The sequence below is a fragment of the Crocodylus porosus genome, unplaced genomic scaffold, assembly GCF_001723895.1.
Source record: "Crocodylus porosus isolate Cpor-Errol unplaced genomic scaffold, CroPor_comp1, whole genome shotgun sequence".
NCBI classification, from domain to species: Eukaryota; Metazoa; Chordata; order Crocodylia; family Crocodylidae; genus Crocodylus; species Crocodylus porosus.
In genome coordinates, this window is record NW_017728922.1 from 3,806,643 (window position 1) to 3,818,189 (window position 11,547).

The window sequence follows — 11,547 nt, forward strand, 5'->3', positions numbered from 1 at the left end:
GCTGACTTCCTGCCCTTTGGGCAGGGGGCTGGACTCGATGATCTCCCGAGGTCCCTTCCAGCCCTGATGTCTATGAAATCTATGAAATCTTCCCTGGGAGCACATCTACATATGCAACCTCTTGGGACCAAATCCACTCCCAATGGGAGCAGCCCTATTCTGCAACCCTGTGGCAGCCAGGAGGAGCTCCAGGCTCCCCCAGGATGCTAGCCCAGGGGTGGGCAGGGGGCATGGGGGCTGTTCCCAATGAGCAAAGGGCCAGGAGAGCTCTGGCAGCTGCAGCAACAGTTGTCTCCCAGCCCCATGCACATTGGGAGGGGTTCTGATGTGCATGGGGCCAGGAGACAGCTGCCGCTGCAGCTGCCAGAGCTCTCCCAACCCCATGCACATCAGGATACACAGCTGCCAGCAAGTCCTGTGCCCAGTGGGGCTTTGCCACCCAGCAGGGGCTCACCAGAAGCTGTCCCACTCCTGGGAATCCCAGCCCAGCAATGGGCTCACCAGTAGCTGCCCTACAAGTAGGACAACTGCTAGCAAGCTCCTGCCTGAGTGGGGAAGCTCCCCAGTTCTGGCACTGTTCTGCTCCCAGCTCCTGTGGGGAGCTGGGAGCCAGGCAGTGCCAGGATGGGGGTCAGAGGGGTGTTAGGCAGAGAGCGACTCCATCCCAGTTCTGATTGGCTGCAGCACCAGGACCAGGGACAAAGAACTCCCCCATCCCCTGTCACCTTCTACTGGTGTGGCTGACCAAGAGCAAATTTGCTCCCCATCAGTGTCTACACAAGCACTATTGTGCAGTAACTACTGTGCAGTTAGTCTAGTGTCTGTATTTACAGGTACTAGTGAACTGCACAGTAGACTAATTTACTGTGCAGTAAATGCCATGCACATATACATGGTGCCACTTTGCTGTGCAGTAGATTAGTCCACTGCACAGTAAAGCATCTTGTGTAGATACACCTACAGATACTTAAGTTGCTTCTCTGGTAAAAGGATCCTAGCACTTCCTCAGACTTCATGTGATGTCTTGCATCAGAGACTGGCTAGTGTTAAATCATGATTACACATGATTATACAATGCCCAAAATATGCTAGATCTTTTCCTAATAGTTTTTTCCCCCCCTGTTTAGGCCCTTTTGCCCTTTTGGACCCTTTCCAGTGTCAATATATTTAAAATCCTTTTCCAATGTTCTTTTCTTTCTTGTTTTCTAATCTTCTTGCTTTAATATTTCCTTTCCCTTTTTCTGGATGTTTCAGAAGCAAGTATAATCACCTCATGATGCATCTAGCTTGTTTTTTTCTAGCTGCCATTGGTGATTAAATCCAATTACAATCTATATCCAGAAACTCATGGACTGAGAAATTATTTAACCCACATTCTAAAGAGTGAACTACCGCTGCCATAATATGCCCCCATAAGCATATTATCATTTTCAGTCACAGCCCAGAATGTATACATTTTAAGCTCCCAGTCTCAGTGAACCTGCATAAAGTATAACAGTGATTTCCCGTTGACAAAGTGATATTTCGTAACGGCCAGATTACTTGTTAAGATTTGTGTTGAAGCTTTTATTTTCTTTGTTTCAGGCCAAAGTAAACATTGTGCCCTTTCTCTCAAGTCTTTTCCTTTACGGAGGACCAACGGCTGTAGACTTCCAAAGAAGTTACCATCAGAATCTGACCTTTGTTTCTGCTGACTGCACTAGGAAGCTGGCTAGCCCACCTAACAACTCTGTGGCACTTGTTGTTGGACTGCTCTTTTGCATTATATATGCTATGATATTTCTGGAAACCTATGCACACCGCTTGTGCCGAAAAATCTCAGCCTCCTTCTTTGAGAGCCAAGAAGAGCAAAGAGTTTATTACCTCTATAGCAAGCTATTAAAGACATACAAGAAAAAGGAGCAGGAAGCATTTTCAGAAAGGAAAGCCGTTTTATAAAGATCCTGCAAGCTGGAACATCTAGGGTATCATGACAGGAGCTAATGAGATACTTGAAATATGATTCCACAACAACTGCATCTTGGATAATGCAGCTTGGGTTTTGTTTTCTGAGTCAGAATTAGGGATGTGGAAAAGAATGACAAAATCTGAAAATTATAGGTTTTGTAAATTTTACATATTTATTTTTGCTCAGCTTAAGACTGTTTTACAACAAAAATGATCCTCTTACAAAAAATCAGCATTTTCAAATTTCTAAGGTTATTTTGATGAAAATAAAATGTGGCCCCAGACCCTGCAAAAATGTAAAAACAAGATTGCATATTTTATTTAGAAAAGGGTCAGGTCACAAAGATGTGAAGAAAAGCAAAATTTGAGGCTCATAAAATGTCCTGGAATTAGATTGTGTAAACGATAATGCTGATTTTGCCCATACCTATGTATTTCTTGAGTTATATTTCAATGTTTCACATGTACTATGTCAAGTTAAAAGTGATGAATGTGAGAGGATGCCTGCCACTTTATTGATCTATGTGTGGAAACAAGTAACATCCTGCCCAATGCTTGGTGTTGGCACAAAATATGCTGGAATTGTACAGGTATGACATATTCTTCACTCTGAGTGATATTGTCCCATGCTAGTCAGGGTTGGATTACATAAAGAGAATGAGCATGAGTGCATTGCACTCTTGGTAAACTCAGAGATAGGGATGAGGTATAAGACAAAAGCAGAGTGAGCAACGTGATGGCAGCAAATGGCCTATCAGATCCATGATTTTTTTGGCAAGGCAGGAGTTACTTCGGAGGGGTCACTTACATTGTATGATAAATGAAGGGAAGAGGGACGAAGTTGATGGGACTGGGGAGAAGCAGGAAAGAGGGGGAGGTGAAGTGATTGTGTAGAGGATGCTGTGGGAGCAAACAGCTAGTTCACACAGGGTGGAGAAACCCTGTCAAGCCTGCCAAACCTTCTCTGAAGGCCCAGAGATCTGTACTTTGACTGCTTTTCTTCTCCCCAGCTGAATCTCTGGCTGGTTCCTTTTTTCAGTTTCACAGCACAGACCAACTCCAACTAAAAGTCCCAGGGGCTTCCTGCCTCTGCACTTGGGCATAATTTATCCTGATATATAAAACATACTATAAAAGGTGTGACTGAGTAAAAGCCCTCAACTTAAAATCTCTGTAACTATAAACTACAAATAGTTCCTTTCAGAGGCAATACCATAATGCATTATTAGTATTGAAATGACTGTGTTTCCCAAGAGGGTAAAGACATTTTCTGAGTCTATTTTATTCACTGAGTCTATTGTAACAATGGAGTAATTATGTTATAACTAGATTTCAAAGAGCTTCTCAGTAATGTCAACCGGGTAACTTTCCTGTGGAAAGTGAGCTTATAGCCCATCCCAGTGGGGCTTCTAATGAGACATGGGTGTATGCGTGTGTGTGTGTATGTGGAAAATATAAGAGATGACAAACGATCCTACACCGCAAAATATTAAAGGACCTGTTAGTGTTGGTGGAGAGGAGAACTTGGGAATTTGTTGTACATATTTTAAAATGGACTCTGAAGCTTGTAATTCCAGATCAGTTTTAACTCTTTCTGGTTATGCTTTAGATTTCACGTTCTTTTCTGCGCTGATGGGAAGGTGCAATGGTTTCTGAAAGTACTCGGTGTGGAAGAATAAAAATGCAGAGTAGGAAGCCAATATTGGAGGCAGGTGACAAGGGAGAATAATTAGATGTCATGGATGAATGACACAGGTGGGCAGATTCTATTGTTTGCACTGGGCGCGTTCATACAGTGCACCAGGAAATTAGTGGGAGCAGAAACTTGCAGCATCACTTGGGAAAAATTTACCAAAGCCTGACATTTCAAGGTGAGGTTTTAAAAGGCTGAATTAAAATGCATTTGTTCTATTAACTCATCCTGAGAAGAGAGCATTTCACAGCTGATTCTGCCAGAGAAGTGATCAAAGCATGCCCAGCAGTCTGTAACTTGTACACATACTGCTTCCCACTTCTCACTTGCCATATATCTATGGGTTTATTACAAAAAAAGGGATACTTTCTTTTTAAGATGGTTGGTGAGCTGCCTTCTGGCTCTTACCATTATAGGTAATGGAGCCAAGCCTAGGATTCCAGTCTGCCCATATGTTTTCTTTGTATTAGTCTTTCTTATTGTTATTATATTTGATGTCTATAAAATACAAAAGGGAACAGGAGGACACCCTGAAAAGCACAAATTGCAATCAGGCTAGTAATTTCCATTTGCTTTCAGAGGAAGTGAAGCACCCAGCTCATCATGCCTTTGAAAACTTCATCCTCACAGGTTAAATATACCATGCCACAAACCAGAATCAGTAACACAGCAGTACTAGTAAGTTCTAGCAGGATGTTATAACCAAACACAAACTCTCCTGGGATAAACACCTGAAAACAAAAAAATGCTTACAGATCAAACAAAGTACTCTGTTCAACTCTTCCTTCGACCCCCATTGTCTTCATTTTGCAGAGAAACCCAAAATATGTCCATTTTGGGTCAAACCAAAGTGAAATCTGCGCCCACTCCTCTCTACCCCTTCCCCCCCTGCCCCCCTGCCTTTTATTTGGCCAGTGAAATGAAGATCTCTATTTGTGGATGTGCCTGTGAAAATGGAGTTCACACCGGTTTCTCTAAGAGCTAATGTCCACAAACAACCTAAGCTTTTTTGCATGTTTTACCATCTTTCTGAATCAGACACCAAAAAAGACTCATGTCCTATATAAAGTAGTCCTGCTCCTGAGGCCCCAAACTCCATTGTTCCTGCAGAATACAGCAAGTGGGAAGTAATCATCATACGGGGTGAGATGGCTCCCTGGTGTGACATGCATAAAATGTACAAGCAGTTTTGTATTGCAAAGTGGGTTCTAGTTTCATGTTGCTGTAAATATTGTTTTAGTTTGAATATGACCATGTTTAATATGTGTCTGCTTTGCTGTATCTTGTCTGCTTGTTAATCTGAAAAGAAGTATGCTGTCTGAACAAGGTAGGCAGGAAGGACCCTTTGTTTTGGCCCTTTCCCTAGCCTGATTGGCTAGACTGGGCAGTGTTCTTTTAATTTAATTGGATAAGAGAGATGTTTGGAAGCAGGGCAAGCCCTGATTGGGAAAACTAGGCTGATGTCATGCCACGTACACAGGAAATAGGGGCTGGCTGGAGCTGGTGTGGGAGGAGGATCCCAGAGAACTGCCTCAGCCAAAGAAGCCAGCATGAAGGGAAAGCCTCAGGTGAAAGGAGAGAGAGAGTCTCAGGCTAGGGACAGAAGTTACACATAAATTGGTCTAAGTGATCAGAAACTGGCTTAAACCTGTAACAGAACAGAAGTTCAGTGCACATTGAACCAGTTTCAAAATGGCCAAAATTGGTTTAAGATAAACCTGGTTCCCATACAGTCGCAATGAGGCAGCAAGCCACCACTGTAACACAAAGTTATTCTGCAAAGGAGTGTCTCGCAATCTTGAATTATATTGTTGATAAGAGAACTTTTTGTCCTGGGGCAGAACTGTGCTTTCAGTTTAGAGCTCTTGAAGTTGAGTAAAGATTTATGCCTTTTTGCATTTGGTCCTTTGGCTTGAATAAGGAATACGTTATACAGCTATTTCAGTGCAGATTAATACCTACAATTTACTCAAAGTCAGCAATTTATTGGGATCAAATTATTTCTAATTTACCATCTATGATACAGTAAACACCATATACTGATAACTGACTCCTGCCTTCATATTACAACAGTTAATACTTAAACCTTTACCTGGTGGAGAAAGTTTGACAAACATGAATATGATACTCAAGTTCTTCTTACAGCTAGGGTGTCCAGACTGTGGTCTAAACTCCCTCCAGAGGCGGTGCAGTCACCTACCCTGGAAATCTTCAAGAGGAGACTGGATGGTCACCTAACTGGGTCACCTGACTCCAGTTATCTTTCCTGCCTAGTGCAGGGGGCTGGACCCAATGATCTTGCGAGATCCCTTTCGGCCCCGTACAATTTATGAAACTATGAATGTAGTATCAGCCTTACCTAATTTGGGTCAAACCAGTTTATGGAACTTCTGTCCCCGACCCCTTCCTGGTTTAAGTTAAATCAGGGTCCCCCAATATCCCAACATGCCCTGCAGCCCTGGACAGGGCTGTGCTGTCTGCTTCAGCAAACAGAGCTGGCCCTGTCCCTCTGCTCTTTAGCCAGAGCAGGGGTGGGGGATGGCCAGACACCAGCCCGGCATGGCCCCTTAAGGAGGAGGGGGCAGGGAGGGGGTTATTCTCCGCTCCCTTTCCTTTCTCCCTGGGATCCTAGCCAGGGTCTGCCTGGCTGGGGTGGAGCTGCCCATGTCAGGCATCCTTCCTCCCCACAGCCTTACAGGGGAAACAAACATCTGTGCTCGTCTGGACATGGCCTCTGAGTTCTTGTTGCAGCTTTTCCGCCAAAGCAGAGCTGTGCGATTGCTGCTAAGAATTTTGGGGGTGCGGTATGATGACTGAAGCTACAAGCACCCCTTAAAGCCACTGCATGGAAGTGGAGATCAGCGTCCTACAGCTTCCCATGGCTGGGCATGGATGGAGTCTCCCCAAAGGGGTGCAAGCTAGAGACTATACCTTATACTTAAGAGTGTTTGAATTGCCTTTGTTTTCTTTGCCTTTGTTACCTGTAATAAATCTGTCCTTTTGTGTTTCTACTGCTTGTGCGGAGAAGGTTTTGTTTATGCGGGCTGCCCCAGCCAAATGCAGCGATCCTAGATGTCTGGGTGGGGGCTTGAGCCACAGTGAAAACTTATTGGGTACCTCAAAATTTAAGTCCAACCCTTCTTGCTGCCAACCAGTGCTTGGCAGAAGAGTTACACTGGTATTACAAAAGATCTTAATGGTTTTGAAAGTGAGTCTTCAGCCCTTGCAATTGATTTAGGATTGCACATGGAGCCAGTGAATCAGTTTGATGGTGTCCAGTGGCAGATATTTTTGAACAGATGGTTGTGTACCAGTCACCAGTTTTTTTTAAGTGTTGCCATTTCAAATGTACATTCTGGGAATTACAGTCACTTTCTTGTTGGTCCTACTTGCACAGGTCCCTGGGCTGTACGAATCTGAGAAAAGGATGTACAACATCACATTTTTTTTCTGGGAACAGCTGACTTCACTAAGAGGTAGGAGAAGATGCAGGTAAATTATAATGAAGCAATTGTGCAGACTCCATTTCTTCAGTCTCAACTCTTTCTCTCCTTTCTTCCTTCAGAGTCTTCATTAAGGTAATTATTTGCCATAATGCACTTTAATGAGATTAAATTGCAGCAGTGAAGTGGCAGCTGGAGCCAGATGCAACCAACTCGTTCAGTTCCTGACACAGGTGAAACAAAACAGTAGTTTTTCAGGAGCTACCTAACGAAAGAGCCAATGTATTCATCTCCAGGCGGTTTTCAGCTCTGCTTGGTTTCCACATTTAATTCAAGTGCCTTTTTGCCTCTTGAACAATCAAGGGCTTTGATTTGGGGGCTTCTTTATAAAATGCTCCAAGCTTTCCTGCATTTGTGAGCTGGAGATTTCTTCATGCTCCCTTGAACAAGCTGAACTTCCCGGGAGCCAACAACTGGAACACCTGTGAAGGAAGATGATTCCTTTTAAACGAGAAGCCACCACATTAGCATATTGAGGTCTGATAAGCACTTTGCTTTATAGTCTTTGCTGGTAGGAGGTTTAGCTTCTCCATATGAAATGCATATTAGCCTCTTAGCTACTGTTTAAGAATGGAACATTGCACACCTTCCAACCGTTTTTGCAGAGGATCATTCAGAGCAAATGGCCTTCCAGTTGTTCTCTCTCCCAGCCAACATGTAGAGAACAGACAAGTCACACTATACCCTGCAGACAAGTTATATGGATGGAGTAGGACTGAGAGAGGTTGGCTGTAATGGTCAGCTTAGAAGAGGGTGAATGGCAAGAGGAAGGGAGGAGGGCAGAGAAGGGCATTTGACTGACCCAAGTCCCAACATTCAGATGTGTTTGATGCCTGAAACAAAGGCAGAAGGAGGCTTGTATGAGGACTTTTGGTTCAACCATGAGAAGAGAAGACAGGGAGAGGAAATAAATCTAGGATTAAGGTTGGAAGAGTCAGGGTGCTCAGGGGCAGAGAAAGTTGATGCAGAGGAACATGGGGGCAGATAACTAGAGAGATGTATGCAGCAGATCAGCCTCAACTGGAAAAAACCAGAACAAATAAGCCAAGAATCAGATGTATTTCCCGTACCTACAAGCTGGAGTTTTCATTCAGAACAGACTGCAGGTGTGTGTGTTGCAAAAGGTGTGTCCAGCTGATCAAGGACATACAAATGAAAATGCAATTGTCCTTTTCAGCTTCCTGTATCTTTACCAAAGTGAGGCTGGTAACACAAAGACGACAAGTTATGAGCTGTTACTGCTAGGAAGCAAGAAAACAGAAAATAAACCAATAGCTTATTAACAATGTGCATCTCAGTTCTGACCAAGCAGATGTCTAACTCCATCAGCTGCTTAAGTCTGACCTTCCTCCCATTGCCAATCTACAATGACTGAAGTAACAACTTCAGTTTTTTCTGCCACTAAATCAGGAATGGTATAAAACCTCGGCTCCAACACACAATGTTTTTTGTTTGTTTGAAAAATACTGTGGATCATTTTTCTCCCTTGGCCTTATTTGCTTTGCTTATATTAATGCAAAAAACAGTGGCAATATTAATTACATGAGCATGATTAAAATCCCATTTTCTGAGCTAAAATTTATACTGGTAATTATATGCACCAAGATAATTATGTCCATGCACAGTCTATAATCTGGATGGGCACAGAATCATACCCTGCTTTGCCCCAGGAGCTCAGCTGTACAACCCCTGTGTGCCTCCTGCTGCTGTGTGGGCAGAGGATGCGCCATGCAGCTGGCATGTCCCATGTCCTCTGCCCACCTGGCAGGTGGCAATGGCGTTGTGCGGCTAAGCTCCTGGGGCAAGGCAGCAAGACACAGAGCCCCAGTTTGCAGTGGGCAGCCCATCTCTGTCCCATGAAGGGCATGGACCCCCATATTTCCCCCAGGGATGTGCACTGCTGCATGGAGCCATGTCTCTGGACAGCTTGCCCCAGCTCTGGGGCCCCATTCACTCCTGCCCCACTCCCTCCCTCACTGCAGGGGCCTTAATCTCCCTCCCTCCACATCCCTCCCCTCTCTCCCTGCCCCTTTCCCTCCACTTACCAGCTGGGTGCTCTGTGTCTGTCAGTGTTTCTGTGTGTCTGTGTCTCTGTGTGTCTGCCTCTCACTCCCAAGCCACAGCCTACCTAGCCCTACTGCTGCTTCTCACTCCTGATCCATAGATTCATAGATGCTAGGGTCGGAAGGGACCTCAATAGATCATCGAGTCCGACCCCCTGCATAAGCAGGAAAGAGTGGTACCCCACATCCTGCCAGGGTGTGTGGGGACCCCACACACACTCCCAAGGCCCCCAACACCTTCACAAATCACACCCCCATGCACACACACACTTAAAAACTGGCATCTCATGATTTATATGCCAATCTCTTGATTTTTTAAAGAGTTTGTCTCATGGCTTTTGGCACTGGGGAGTTGGCAATACTGCTGACATTTCTTTACCTTTTACCTGTTCTCTCCCTTTGGTTCATTGACTTGTGACCCTATGATTTCCTGTATAAAAGCTGGAAATCCCGCTTGGTTCTTGTGCCAGTTTCTGGGGCTGCAGGCTGGCACAGTATTTAGGAATGATTGGATGCTTTGCATTTTCTCCTATAAGACCCTGCCTTGCTTCTTAGTAAAATCCTCAACTCCTTTAATTATGGTTCTTTAGACTTGATGTCAGGAAACTCAGTAACCATCTCATTGATCCAATCAGAGAAAGGTAGTTAGTTCAGTTAATCTGAAGTCAGGCAAAAAGCAGGGTAGAGGTGCACTTTATAGTCTGACTGAATCAAATATGCACGTGCTGTTGTTGAGCCACAGCTTACTTCATAGATGCTGTGAAAGGACATGCAGAGATCCAGTCAGGTTAGCAGAGCTCTCCCGAGCCTTTAAACAACGGCCATTGGGCACCTACCCATATCAGTTGTCCCTTTTCAGCTTTAAAACATCTATCAGCTCAGACTGGGCTTTTTTCTTCTAAGGACTAACCCTAGGACCTTTGTCAGTCTAGACAGTGGAATTCAATGGAATACAGGTACTGGATTAAGTAATCAAACCTTGTAATTGTCTGAAAGGATATATCAATACATCCATCTCTCATTGTTATATATATAGCCCTCATTACCAGGGTGCCTACGTACTTCACAGTCTCTAAAGCATTTATCCACTTAACACCTCTGGGAGGTAGGGCAGGGCTATTCTCTACACTGTACAGGTGGGGAATGGACACAAAATAATATTAAGCTCAGGACTTCTTTAAAAAAGTGTTTAGGTGACTAATTCCTATTGTCTTCAGGACCTTAATATCTGTAAAAATCTGTTTGAAAGCCACACAGAAAGATTATGCCTGAACAGAGATTTGATTTGTCTCTCATAGCCTAGGCTAGTACAACCATAAAACCTTCCCAGATTAGATATGTTTATATTACGTGAAACCTCTATCTTGCGAGGTGGCTAGTTCTACTCCTAGTAATAACTGCCAGTGACAGAGGACGCTAATTATTCTTTGACCCTAGTCGGCTTGGTTCTAATTACAGGCATACCTCGGAGATATTGCAGGTTCGGTTCCAGACCACCGCAATAAAGCGAATATCGCAATAAAGTGAGTCACATGCATTTTTTGGTTTCCCAGTGCATATAACAGTTATGTTTACACTATACTGTAGTCTATTAAGTGTGCAATAGCATTATGTCTAAAAAACAATGTACACACCTTAATTAAAAAATACTTTATTGCTAAAAAATGCTAACCATCACCTGAGCTGAATGGCGCCAATGGAAAAATGGCGCCGATAGACTTGCTCGATGCAGGGTTGCCACAAACCTTCAATTTGTAAAAGCACAATATCTGTGAAGCGCAATAAAGTGAAGCGCAATAAAACGAGGTATGCCTGTATATGTTTCTTTACCATTGCAGTTGAGTGTCAAGTGGAACATCAAAGTGGCAATTGGACCATCCGTCTACATCAAAGAATGCAGAATTCCTTTTCTTCCTGTCTGCTCCTTGCCACCTAATTCCTTTGCTGGTCTAAGGGGGAATATGTGCCAGTTAGAAACAGCTTTTGGAAAGTTACTTGATCCATGTAACTAATGGATCCTGTCATGTGAAGATCCATTAATCAAGGATATCAATATATTCCAAACCCTGCTTTGCCCCTAAAGAAACAAAGTGGGGTAATCTGTGTTAGATATTGACTATGCCACATCAAACCCGTCAGTACATGTTGTGCAAGGCAGGGACTTGTGACTAAGTGACTGTGATGTCTGATTAAGCCCTAGCAGTCTGGCCAGTCATTCTACGAAGCCTGACGAAATTTCACAGAAGTGACGCAGAGTTTAAATGTAATCAGGATGTTCTGGGCACATTCAGACTTGTATGGACGTTAGGCCTGTGCAAGTAGCTTTGGATCTAGCCACTTT

At 43.9% G+C, this 11,547-nt stretch overlaps 1 protein-coding gene across 1 annotated transcript in view; it reads left to right on the plus strand.

Annotated features, from left to right (window-relative positions):
- The window catches only part of OCSTAMP (osteoclast stimulatory transmembrane protein), a 7,837-nt gene extending 3,847 nt beyond the window's left edge, over nucleotides 1-3,990 (plus strand). The window contains exon 3 of the mRNA XM_019539799.1: nucleotides 1,585-3,990. Coding sequence (XP_019395344.1) covers nucleotides 1,585-1,938 — 354 coding nt within the window. The 3' untranslated portion in view covers nucleotides 1,939-3,990. The remainder of the gene's footprint in view (nucleotides 1-1,584) is intronic.
- The last annotated feature ends 7,557 nt before the right edge of the window (nucleotides 3,991-11,547 follow it).